Source organism: Chelmon rostratus, chromosome 22, assembly GCF_017976325.1.
Source record: "Chelmon rostratus isolate fCheRos1 chromosome 22, fCheRos1.pri, whole genome shotgun sequence".
Taxonomy (NCBI): Eukaryota; Metazoa; Chordata; class Actinopteri; order Chaetodontiformes; family Chaetodontidae; genus Chelmon; species Chelmon rostratus.
The window spans coordinates 6,189,279-6,202,900 of NC_055679.1; the positions used below are offsets into that span (position 1 = coordinate 6,189,279).

Consider the following 13,622-nt stretch of genomic DNA (forward strand, 5'->3'; position numbering starts at 1 on the left):
AGGAGGTCGATGGTGATTTTGTGTGTGTGTGTGAGAGAGAGACAGAGGGTCTGTTCTCAGTGTTGTTTAAAAAAAGGCAGAGAACTCACCATTTGCATGTGGTTGGGATAGAAGGTTTGTTCATTCAGGGGGAATTTCTCAGGACCGAGGGAGTGGTAGAGCTTAATCATCTGAGAAAACTGCAAGCAGAAAGAAAACATGACAGTCAGACATCACTGTTCAAGCAGTGGAGGGCAGGAGAGGCCAGAGAGAAGCTTTTGGATGTTGCATGATGGATCATCTAGAATTCAAATTTGGATATGGATGGCACGGATGGCCATTTTCCGAACACAGCATAAGTTGATTCTCTTCTGATTTTGGAACAATAAACAAACAACAGCTCTTTGAGGCTGGCAAGGTTAGCGTGATTCAGGTTAGCATGATTTATCCAAGAAAATGGAGCAGAGGTTTCCAAAGTGTCCTTGAGGATGGGACAAGGGTGCTGCAAGATTTATAATATCATTGCTCATTTATTGTTTCACCACATAAAATGTGGGGGGGTAAAATGTCTTTGGCTTCCAAAGGTTGACATGACAGAAACAGTTTGGGAACCAAAGGAACAGACTGATGTGACAACAGTAAATTGCCACTCAGTGCATCGTGTATCTCAAGCAACTTTCAGGTTTCTGCCATTGATTTTCACGAAGCATCACAATAAATAGGAAATTATTGCTCTATGAAAACTTATGGTATGCTTTGTAAACTAGAGAACAGCTCTATGTGTGGTAAATGAACTACAACATCAAGAACCCATGCAGAGCCCAGCATTCATACCCTTTTCACTGGAGTCTTGTATGTTGTTCTATGTTGTAATAATGGGTGGTGGTGGTGGTGCCACTCGCTCTGGCAATTCCAGAGACAGGTGTTACAGCTCCCTTTAATAGCCCAAATAAATCAGTCAGAGGCAGCCGCCGAAGGAGGGACTCACAACACCTTTGTGTGGGTTAACGTAAAGCAAACAGAGCAGTTAAAGGCCGCTTACCACCCAAGGTTTGCTGCAGAAGTTGTAGATGGAGAAGAGAGAGTTGACGCTTGGGACAGCACCGAAATGAAGGCCGATCACGAGGTTCCGGAAGTCCTCACCGGGGATCATGCTGTAGGCGTGTTGGCGAATCAGGACGAAGTCTGGCTTGAAGGACCTGGAGCGAAACAGACATGGAAGTGAAAACCAGCAGATAGTGGAGTTTAGCATTGTTGGGTTACCAATCTGCAAGCAGAATGTAAAATGACTTTTAAGGTATTCTATGGTCCAATCAAAGGTAATATAAGAGTACAACAACAACAAAAAGAGTAAATTCAAGGTAATGCTGAAATCTGCAAATTTTCAAAATCACATGATCTTCTACTGCTGATATATTGATTTTTCTTTAAGCAGGGATATGAGAGCACCCTGGAGTACCCTTAGTCCCATTCTCTGCCCCCCTCAAATGGCCTAGTTACCATGCCAACATCTGTCAGTCATCTTGATGAGCTGTCCATTGTGTGAGGACGGGGTCTCAGGACAGGTGATGTATAAACAGCAAGAAGTATCTTGCATGCAGCAAAATGTTGTGAATAGACAGGAGTGTATGGACATACATAGCAATAAAGATCAGAAAAAAGGTCTAAAAAGAGTCACGCTTTGGTTTATACCTCTAACTGCTCAGGTCAGAGATCTCTACCTGTTGGCTCCTCCTGGGCCGACAGCTCCGTCAGCACATTAACACATTGCATCTGGGCCTTGTGTTTACAGTCAAGGGCTCCATTATCCGGCGACTGCGTCGGGCTGAAGGGGTGAAGAAATGCTCCTCGGAGCACCTAATCTTTTTGGACCATCTATCCAATTAACACAGCCTAATCCTTCCTTTACAAACTGTTCCGGGAGCAGGGCCAAGCGACACATCAGGCACCTGGAGGCCTCATTTAAAGCAGCCCACATTTCACATTAACCCAGGAAATTCACTTTGACTGCAGCCATGTTTTACCTATTAATGCTTTCAGTTTTGATGTTGTGCAACTGTGCATGTTTCACATTCCCATCATGTGCTGCACTTTTTAAAATCTTTCATGCCAGCAAGTGCTGTTTAATGGTAACATGCTTACTTTGATTTAAGTTAAGTCAGTTAAGTGTCTGATGTGGAGAGCTGTTAAAACACATTATGTAACCATTTACATGCATTATTTATACCTTAGATATATAGATTGTATATCTCCTTTTTCCCAAAAGTGGTAAATCTGAATCATACAGGATAGGTATAAAAATACAGTAGAAATTTGCAGTACATGGTGTACTTTTTACAGGTACAGTTATTTAGCTTGTGGTAAATTAATGTCACACTTGACATGCAAAGCTAAACTAGCAAATACAAGAAATAAAGTATAATCTTTTATGAAGTCTATATAAATGGGCTTAGAGACAAATTACACATTGACTTTTCTTGTGGAAAATATAATATGATATAATATTTAGTATAAATGAGAACACACTGTACGATGTTTAAAGTCAAAACTTTAGAGAAAGGGCACTTTGAAACAATCATGTCTAAATTTCACACAAAATTGCATTTCTTTTTTGTCTGTCTTCTTTTTCTTGCTTCACGTACAGTGGGCTCATCACTGAAATCAGCTGCCTTCTGCAGCTGGAAACTAGGTTGCTGGGAAAGAGCCTCGAAACCAAAACAGTTAGTTGAAAGATGCTCAAACACTCTTGCTCAGCAGAGTTTCTCAGCTTCATGAGGCCAAACTGAGAGCCAGCTGTTAATTGTTTGTGGATGCAAGTGGCCCTTTCGCATTACACAAAATCATTTCACCCACTGCTCATATAAATATTCACAAGAGCAGCTTGAATCAGGAAAATAAAAATAAAAATGTCTGTATATGTTTTTCTGTTAACATGCATACACAGATACTTGCACATCACACATGAAGAATAAAAATATGCACGCACAGGTACAGTATACACACACAGGAGGTAAAGGGCTGCAGGTTATGGGGTGAAATTACAACCAGGCCCTCAAACAGGCTCTGGGTCTTCAAGTGTTGCTTATGTTAGACAGCACTGGCAGGATGACTGAGGAGTGATCTGGTCTCGGCGACAGAGCGACTACAGCTGTTCCTCCCTGCTGCTGCACTCGGCCGCAGTGGCAACAGACCAAAGGCTCGACTATTTATACTGGATGAAGCTGTTTATTGAGGCTCCAGAACCAAACCAGACTCAACAGTTCATGTGAAACGCGAGGTCCTGATAAATATATGGGCTGATTTGTGTAATGTGCTGTTTCTAGCTAACACCCAAAGTTTAAAAGAACAACATTCTGCTTAAAAGTTCAGCGCCGCATGAGCCAAGACATTGATCAGGCTAAAACTGAATGTAGCACTGCATCCAAGAGAAGCAATCGACCTTGCAGTTGCAAAACCTCCCAATCTAGATCGACTGGGTTGAACACAGGTATGGAAGCAAGTAGGCGTGCAACTAAGTGCCATCATCTTTGATTAATCTAAAAATTATTTTCTTGAACAATGGCATCACTACTCTTTAAAATGTCAGAAAACAGTAAAAAATGTTCATCACAACTTCCCAGTTGTCCAATGTGACATCTTTAAATAGTTTGTTTTGTCCAAAAACCAACAGTATTCCATTTACTATTATGTAAGAAAATCAGCAAGCATTCACATTTGAAAAGCTGGAACCAGCGAATGCTTTAAAAAGATGCTAACCGTGTAATCACAATGTCTCTGGTTCAAGTCAGGCTGGGACTTTTGTTGCTTATCATGCCTCCTTCCTTTACCGCCATTTCTTGTCTCTCGCTGCCCACTATCAAATAAATGCAAAATGCAGCCATACAATTGCTGAAGGTTGATTTTCTGGCAGTCGATTCATCGACAACTGCACAAGCTGTACTGTTGGACAGCACAGGAGGACGTTGCTAAGCACATCCATGCATGCATAGGACCAAAAAAGACTATACCTTTGTGCTACCTCATTACCAGAGAAAGGCCGGATGCAGAAGACATTCAGCTCAGTGGGACGGCTTTCACCAGGTTACAGTTAATGGAGCCAGTGCCCTATAGCAGCAAAGCGTTACTGAGGTTTGTCACCCATTAACTTTGTTTTTCTCTCTCTTCACTCGGACTCGTTCTGCAGAAGCAGGGCTCCCCGCGGGTCGTGGATTACACTAAAGCGGCAAATCTGTGCTTTACGATCCAAATCGCTCGGGCTCCACAGTCGTCACTTCACGGGCGATATGCTAATGCGGCCTTTGAATGGGTTATCAGTGGTGCAATAAAGGCTGATAACAGGCACTGATAGGGGGATGGCAGGGTTATAGATTAGGACATGAAGAGGGAATGGATCCATGTGGAATTATGAGCCCACTCAGCACTTGAATAGTAAATTGAGCGAGACAGGTACACACAATCCATCTTAATAAGTCGTTCTTAGAGTCAACTCAAATAAGCCTGTGAAGAGGCTAACGTCATATAAATCCAACTTCCTGTGTCAGAGGTCTTAATATTAGTGAATCTGCCATATTTGATATTGATATTGTTACTTACTTCTAGACATGAAATATACTCAATGGGTGAAACTTTATTCATATGGAATGATTTCATACCACTGACTGAATTTGCTTTGTTTGAAAACAATTAAAACACTTTAAAGTTGCAATGTGTATCTGTGCCTGATGTACTGTATGTGTGAGTCGTAGTATGTTTATAGGGAACTGTAGCATGCCTCAAAACATCTAAATAAAGCTGCTAAAATCCACATTTTTATATTAGATTATATGTGAAAGTGGTCACTCATAGTGATGAGCCCACAGAGAATAATCACCCCCTGCAGTTTCCCTCAGCTCTAGAGCATATTTGCGACTTCAAATTTTTGGTTGAGTCTCACAGCTCTCATCAGGGTCATTTCCAGACACATTAGCTAGTTGTTTTCTGTGCAAAAGCTCCCCGCGGGTCGTGCCATCAAATAGCAGACTGACAAAGTTAGTAACAAGCTGGTTAACACAATGGAGCAGCTAGCAGCTAAAGAGCCAGATATTTCCCTCAGGGGTTGGTGAAGACCAAAACAGAGCAAAAAGGAGGGTATCAGAAATAAATCGATCAGGTGACCAGAAACATCACCATATCAACTTCATAAAGCTAGAGATGAAGAGTGATAGCAGGAAACGCTCAAAGCACCAATAAACATGTTTCAAGCATGAAGAGAAGTTTATCAGCCTTTAAATCTCTCATAACCTGACACAACAGTGTAAAAAACAGTGCCAACAGGATGTTTTCATCAAAATTCCTGGATCAGAAAACTATTCAAACCCGAGACAATATGCTGCCATTTTGCTCTCCAGACCCATTTGTCATACAGAATCTCTAACCTTCTAATAGGCTCCACAGGGAGGTCTGAATTGCGGGGGAACATTTGTCTTCACAACGGCCCTGTGCCTGGCTCAAAGGCTGGTAAGGGCCTTATCTTCCTCCCATCAGTCTGCCTCTCAACGATAAGGATAATCAGGGTAGAACTCGGCGGGAATGCCACAAATGTCAAACAGTACATACCGAGGATCAGCGCAGCACTTGTACAAAATGGTGCATTGTGCTGAACTGGCTCTCCGTCACCGCAGGGAAATGCACCTTAGAAAGAAAAATCGGTGCTTTCCTGATATGAGACACTATATTGAAAAAAAAAAAAAATACATCATGCCACAAAATTGTTACACAACAACAAAACAGAGCTTTTTTTTGGTGTAAAAAACAAAAGGTAGCTGGGAGGTGAATAGCCAGCATAATATAAAGACTGGAGGCAGGTGGATGCTAACATGCATGCATCAGTACACAAATAGTCATGTAAAAACTTAAATTTGTGGTTTTAGGAGGACTTAGAACTGCAAGCTTTTGTTCGTAAACAAAAGCCGGCGCACAGAATAATGCCGTCTTCACATCAAATCACCTAGAAAAGAATTACAGGCAACTGCAAATGTTCACGTCAGGCTTCGGCTTGGAAGATTGGGAATTTGTTGTTGTTGTTCTGTTGTTCTTGTAGATGAAATACAGCAAAGGTAGCTAGTTTAGCCTACTCAAATGATGTGAACTAAAAGGCAAGCGAACGGCGGGAACCATCTAGGAACAACCAAGTCGGGATAATGACAGATTTCCCTGTTCTTCTGCCAACAATGCATGAAAGCAGCATTATGTTGCAGATAGATAAACTGTTAGTCACAAACAGATATACAACAACCCCCCCTCCACCCCCACCCCTGGTTTTTGGCAGCACTGTAGCGGAGCACTCTTACTTCTAGGTACCAAAATGTTAAACATGTCTAACATTAAACATTAAAACTCTAATCTTTGGCGCTCTGCTAATGAAAGTGTTGTATGCTTTCGTTAAATGATAAACATCATCAATCAGAGACAAATGGAGAGTTTTCCAAACCCCCTCTGTCCAATTAGTCAAACAAAAATCACCCGCTCTGTTTATTTTAATTGGTGGATTGAGATTCACTTTTATTCACATATTGAAATATTTGATGTGCGTTTGATCAGAGGCGGACAGAGTGAAGTTAAAGCACTGATAAAGCAGATTTTATCTTTAACTGTACACATAGCGTCTGAAGAACCCTCCATTCTCTATGTGTCCAGTGACTCCCTGTAGCCTAGCATCATGTTGCGGTCCCCTGGCCTGGATCTAGGACTCCCTGTGGTTGCGGCTGTGGCTCCAGGCCTGGTGGCACCAGAGCTACCTGGCAGTGGCTCAGATCCTGGGCGGTGGCCCGGTCGGGGCTGCCAAAGCTCTGGATCGCCTCCAGCCTCGATCGAGCTCAGCACCGCACGCTGAACGCAGCGAAGGTCACGTAGAAAACGAAGGCAGCACACCAACAACTAAAATAACAAAGGCTTGTGGATTCATTTGAATTACACCTCTGAAATCCAAACAGGAGAGGGTGTAGCTTACGCACATCTACTGGCAAAACAAATTAGAGAATGTTTAGTTGCGTAACGGCGATTGTGTTAAGGATTTGAAGAAGAGTCCCGTGGGAGACAAACGTAATGAGCAAAGGAGCTGCAAGAGTGACAGAGCACCAAATGACCTCTGGCAGAAGGGGAAATGAGTGTTGTTAGGAGTTTGGGTGAATTAGCGGGGCCATTTGTATTCATGGCTATATTACAAAAGCAGGGATGGTGGAGCGGGCCTCACGGCGGCTGTATGTTTTCATTACAGCCACAGCACTCCTAAAGGAAACCACCCTCAGGCCTCTTCTCGCCATGTCTGAACTCAGCAGATTTATTTGCTCGGTAACAAGATGAACCTGTCCAAGGTATTAGGTGTTGAGGCTGCTCCAGGCAAACGGTTCTTTCGCTGATTAAAATGGGCTTTCACAGGGGTCAAGTGAAGAGGGGGTTAAGGCTTCTTGTTGTGTGTGTGTGTGTGTGTGTGTGTGTGTGTGTGTGTGTGTGTGTGTGTGTGTGTCCCGTCTCTGTGTGGTCTAAGCAGTAAATCTTCACCTGAGGTAACCAAAGGAGGAGAGTCATGTTATGTGCAGGGATTGGAAAGGAAAGAGGGGGTGGCCCCTGTCTGGTTTAGAAAAGTGAAACGGAGGTAGAGAATTAAAATAAATCAGACAAAGATCTGCTAATGTAATCTGGCCACTCCCTCCCTCCATCTATGGGGCCGAGGATGGCGAGGAAAGTGACGAGGCTGTCCGGCCCGGGCGAGGTCGGGAACCGCACATAGCAAAAAACAGCCAACTGAACACTTTCTCAAAGCCAGTCAGATATTCTAAAATACTTACACATATTTACAGAAAATAGCTGAACTTCTTCTGTGACTGTTGAGGGATGAAACTGTGCACAATGCCTTTTACACAAACACCCGGTCACCTGTCAAAGTGCTGTGTAAATTGTTGGCTTGAATGGCTTGTTTCATTGAAATTCAGTATTGGTCTAAGTATCCCCGTGGGCACAATAATGTGAGCAGCTAGTGTTAATTAGGCCCTACTAGAGCAACACATGTTTTTTTTCACTGAATTCCGGGGTTTACTGTGCTGAACCCCAGTTTAAAACCTCCACCTCACATTTACTATTACATCCACATTTTAGCCATGTAGCTGAAAACTGCTTCCAGTGAGTGCACCAGTAACACAAGCTCAATAAACTCCTCGATCACCAACAGTCCCGCTCTCAGACATTAATTGCCACTAATTAATCAACAGCTTTTATTATCCACACCAGGAGCTCTCTAAGGATGGTGGAGGAGAGGAACGTTGCTCTGGGGCTTATCATACTTTGGCTGCTGTGGTCCGTCTTTCAGCCAGACCAGTGTTCCCACTTGGAGCCGAGCAGCTCGCTGGAGGTTTTGGCAGCAGAGAGCGGAGAAGCCAAAGGGCTGACTACAGCAGAGCGGCAGGGAACAACACGCCATAACTACTGTACCTTGTGGTGTGTCCCTGCGCTGTACTGTAGGCTGCGCAGTGCGTGCCACGTTGCACATCGTACACAGCGGTGGCAAAACTGCATGCGAGCTCCACATGCCGTGGAAGCAGGAAGTGGAAGTCAGGCTTTGCTGCATCTTTTTCTTTTAGCTGTTGTTTTGGCTCCACGAGACAAATTTCGCAGGAATGCTAAAGTATGGCAGCAAAATGAACACAGAGCCAAAGAAACACATCCACCAAAAATTATTCACAAAGTTCACAACCGATGCTGCATGCATAAAGCCAGACTGTGTGTATGTGCATTGTTTTTTTGTTATGTTTTATGAATATCAGTCATTGTGAAACTGTATGCATGTGCACAAGTCTGATTTCCACTCATGCAGTTCACCCTAAATGGAAGTGATCACACCATTAATCTGTTTGCATGTCAACATTTCTGTCTACTCCACAAGTCTTTAGACCTGTAAATGAAACAAAAAACAGTAAAGAGGAAGCATCAGAGCAGCCATTATTACACACAACTAATGCACATGGCGGTGACCACTGACATACATGATTAATTGATGATTAAATGGGTGGCATTGCCATTAACTCAATGCATGTACAGGTGATCGGCCCTGATATCTGTATCATTGAAGATTAAGGTGATGGGTGATTTAGCAGCTGTGCTTCACGATAAAGGAAAACAAGCACTTATGAAATGAAGCCCGCAGCAGTATTCATAATATTCAAGTACATCTTGCACGTTTGGCTGCCATGATTTAAATAGCAAGCTGTGTGTACTCATCGTTCAGCCTCTCACCAATTTAATTTAACACACCATGTCAGACGGAGCTCCCTCTTGGAGAAAGTGTGTACGCACACTGACTTTCAGAATAACAGTTTTTCTGTGGGAAATTGTGTTTTTTTGACACGTGTGTCATTGATACATCCCGCACCTGGTCTCATAAAGTTCACACATACTGTTAAAACACAGTGAAATCTATTTTTGCCTCCCACACACAACATACACAACTGATTCATACCATATGATTTCTATTGTCTCCATTCCATTGAGCATCCATAAACTATAAAGTTGATCATTTTTGAAATGCAGAGCGAATGTGGCACAAGTGAGAGAAACGTCACAGCATAAACGAGCCTGAAACCGCAGAACTGTGAGAAAGTGCGCTGCTGCTGAGTTCAGAGAGCATGCCTGTGGACGGAGGGTTCGCAGGTCAGAGCGCTGTGAACACAACAGCCAGAGGACACGTGGAAAAGCAGGAACCTGCTTTAAATATACAACGCCGTGTAAACAAGCCTGTATGCACGTGAGCTGCCCTTAAATGATCTCGCACACACACGGAAAAATGTAATCAGAGTGTGTTTAGTTTATGCTTGGGAAACTCGATTTGTCTTCCCTGTGTATCTGTGGCAGTATCTCAACATTCTTCTGGCTGCGAATGAGAGACACTGCGATCGAAGAAATGATTAGCGTTCACTGGCTATAATCTATGAAAAGGATTTTTATCAGTTTACACTCTGTGATACACTCTGATCTTTCATCCAGAGAAACTTTCAGAGTCTCAATGAAAGACATCAGCTCCTGTGGGTTTGAACTTTCCGGTTATAAGATCGTGTTTCTAACCACTCTGCTTTATTAGTCATCAACCAATCAGACTGCCAGCTAGAATCAACCGTTTTACTATTTGTAGTCAAGTTCAGAGTCATAAACGACAAGCTTGACCACAACTATTTGGCCGTGAATGTCAGTGTTGTGTGAACACGGCAGCAGTCAGACCATCTGTAGCCAATTTGGCTTCTCTATCATTACGGCAGTATGGCCAAAAAATTTTCAACCCACACAATAACCTCTGTGTCCATTCTGACAACAGGTTGCATTGTGACATCAGCCTTGTTACTGCCCCCGTCTGTGATTATTCTCGCTTGATTTCGCACTCCACTGCACGGCGAGGCCAGTTCTGGTACAAATGCTGCTTTCAACACCGATAAGAAAGTTGTTTAGCAAAACTGTGTGGAATTGAGGCCAAAACGCAGATTAGCTGATTATTCCACAAGAAGGCTAAAATGAGGATTGGTGGGCTCTGACACTGAATGGCGTGCACTCAGTTAGTTGATCCAATGGACTGATGCAGGATGCAGAAGCATTGGAGGACTATTGACGGCAGTATATATGCACATATTTCCAGCTGTAAACAGCTGTAAGATGTTGTGTTCACAGCCGTAAACACAAGACTGGCAGATTATCACCTTTTAAGGTGATACAGCGAACTTGTTAGCAGTTGCTTATCCACACGTCCAGCAGATACGGAGCATGCTAATGCTAAGGTTAGCATTCATTCAGAGTCATGTCCAATATTCACTCTCCTTTTAGCTCTGTTTTAGTCTCCACCGACTCCCGAGGGAAATATCTGGCTCTTTTTCTGCTAAATGCTCCACTGTGCTCCCCAGCTAGTTGCTAATTTCGTTGGTCTCAACAGGAACATTGTGTCCGTAAAAACAAACAGTGATCTGAAAGATGCTAAACAATCTGTAGAGTTGAGCGGAACTGCAGAGTGATAATTATTAATTGTCACTATGAGCAACCTTTTCATATTACATGCAGTCATGTGACACACTGTTCATAAAAATACTGATCATAGGCGCTTTAAAGCTGTGATGTCTGACTGTACAGTATATTGGTTTTGTTCATGAAAATGTTTAAAGTACTAACAGCGCTCACACAGTAGGGTGAGCAGGAGCATGAAGACCTCTTTGCCACCCAGATCAGCTGATCATCAGCGATCTCAGGTGCCAACTTCACATAACAGAGCAGTCTATTTAAATACCCAGCTTCGCTGTCTAACTGCTGCTACAGGAGCTGCTTACTGGCCAGAGGCCACCGCTGCCACTGCAAGATGAAAGGTTTTTTTTTTTTTACACTTCAGTTGCACCCAAATGCTCAGTAGCTCGCCAAAGATAACATAGATAGGACTCGCGTTTTCTTTGCTGTGATTATTGGCGTGACGGTGATGCAAAGTGCCAGCACTTGTCAGCATTGTCAGCCCACAGCAGCTATAATGAATGGTTATATGACATGGAAATCATCTGATTTCTGCACAGTGACTAAATGTACGTGGGCACAGACTATCTTAACTACCTTATTACTAGCTTCCTGGTTCGCACAAAAGCTGGCATTGCAATTCATGGCCTAACAGGAATTATTGGTATTGTGAGAGCACTGATCAGACTGAAACTCTTGGCCAGTCTAACATGTATTTTGAAATATGGATTAGCATCACGAGAGATGAACTAGAGTTAAAACAGGGCCCATAAGCACATGAAAACAACAGAAGAGTTGACATTTAACGTTGTCACACAAAGTTCCCAGCGAGGTTAAAATAGGGTAAGAAGTCCTTTTTTGTTTTCCCAAGGCATAATCACATAACAGCCTTGATTTCTCTGAGTGCATGCAATGTTATATATACACAGTCATGCTCAATGCCGCTGAGAGAAAAGAACAGGAGCCTTTGTGCAGGCTCACTGAGGCAGATTACAGATTGCGTGGGCAAATGCGTCAGAGGGCTCGAGCTCCCTTTCGTCCTCGAGCATCTTACCTGACCACTTTGGTGCCACCTTTGTTGACCTGCATGTCCACCATACATCCCGAGTTCACGTAGGAAGCCAGGTTGATCTCTGTGAACTCCGCCTGGGGAACACAAGGACAGAACACAAGGACTGATTAGATGGTGCATTATACACAGACAAAATGAAAAAGGTCAAGTTTGTCCTCAGTAATGGAACCCCCTGACTCAGTGCTCGGACAAACAAAAGGTCTTCTGACATAAATATATTCGTTCTAAAAAGTGAAAGTAAAAATGTTTTGTCTCATGAGAGTCATATGATGGAGCTATAGATGCAGGACTTTAACTTTCCTATAAAGATGTAAAAAAACAAAGGTAAGAAAAATACCTCACACTACCAAGGCAGAACAGACATAGATTTTTTCAGGTTGACTTCATTTTACATTTCTGCATTCACACAGCAGAGAGAGCTGGTGAGAGGAGGCAAACTGAGTTATCCCCAGTCTGTGTCCTCCAGGACAGCGACAGTCTTGTGAAAGGCCGTAGCCCGGTTACCTAATGACTCAGTCAAACTCCCAGAGATACTCGAAAGGAGGGGTGAAAGCCGAATTCTGGGAATGACTTTCGACATGGGCAAGGACCAGAGAGGGACAATTCAATTTTCCTGCTAATGACTGTCGCAGAAGTCAAGAAATCTATTGATGTTAATGCTCCAGACCAAATTCAGCATTCCTGAAATGAGCTGTTCTTTGGAGGTTTCTTATTTGAAATTACATTTGTTTTGTTTTTTTTATTCAACATTATAGTGTCTGTTATTATAACACACTGTCAGAATACAGTTGCTGCAACTCAAAATATAGTTTCAAGAACAACTTGGCATCAGCCAAAACGAGATGTAGAAGTGTACTTGTATGCGGTGTGTCCATGCACATCACTTTTGGGAGATGCTACAGGTGCAACAGATCACACATCAGTCAGAGATGCATGTATGTGTTTTTAATTTGCGCAATACATTGCTTTATGACCAAATATCTGCAAAACTCATGCCATTCCCAACAGCCTCAGCTGGACTTTGTGTTAATAGGATTTGTTAGCTTGCTAACACACTCGAACATGCTAAACATTATACTAACCATTAGATCAGCAAGTTAACATTTAGCATGCCTCTCAAAACCACAGTGATAAAAAGCTGCAGGGTTAGGGTTATATCGCCACCTGTTGGTTTGGCACGGCCTTGACAGCGCTTCAATTATGTTTTGGCATTTTCATATGGTGGGAGATTTTTTTTCTGTGTGGACAGGATTTTTTTCTACTTGTGTATGTGTGGACTACACATAAACTGTTGGATCATATATGTGTCGTGATCTCTCGCCCAACCTCAAGGCTGCATCATTACAAAATCCAGGTACAGAAAGCCCCGGAGGGGCGCTAAACAGCAGCCAGTTGACCTCAGACATGAAATGCTGCCATTTCTTAGTCTTCACATCACTTTTAAGTGTGAGGAGTGACACTGATGTAGTGGGTTTAATGGGCCCTAAACAAGCAGCCTGCTGCGTCTCTGTGGAAAAACAAAATTTCACTTTGACACAACATGGTCGACTAACAAACCAAACAC

General features: G+C 42.9%; 1 protein-coding gene across 1 annotated transcript in view; it reads right to left on the reverse strand.

Moving 5' to 3' along the window:
* LOC121625479 (synapsin-3-like) overlaps positions 1–13,622 on the reverse strand; it is an 83,340-nt gene that overhangs the window by 52,605 nt on the left and 17,113 nt on the right. Inside the window, exons 3-5 of the mRNA XM_041963568.1 lie at positions 12,041–12,132; positions 1,022–1,178; positions 90–179 (exon numbers count right to left, since the gene is read on the reverse strand). Of these exons, the coding sequence (XP_041819502.1) occupies positions 90–179; positions 1,022–1,178; positions 12,041–12,132 (339 nt within the window). The remainder of the gene's footprint in view (positions 1–89; positions 180–1,021; positions 1,179–12,040; positions 12,133–13,622) is intronic.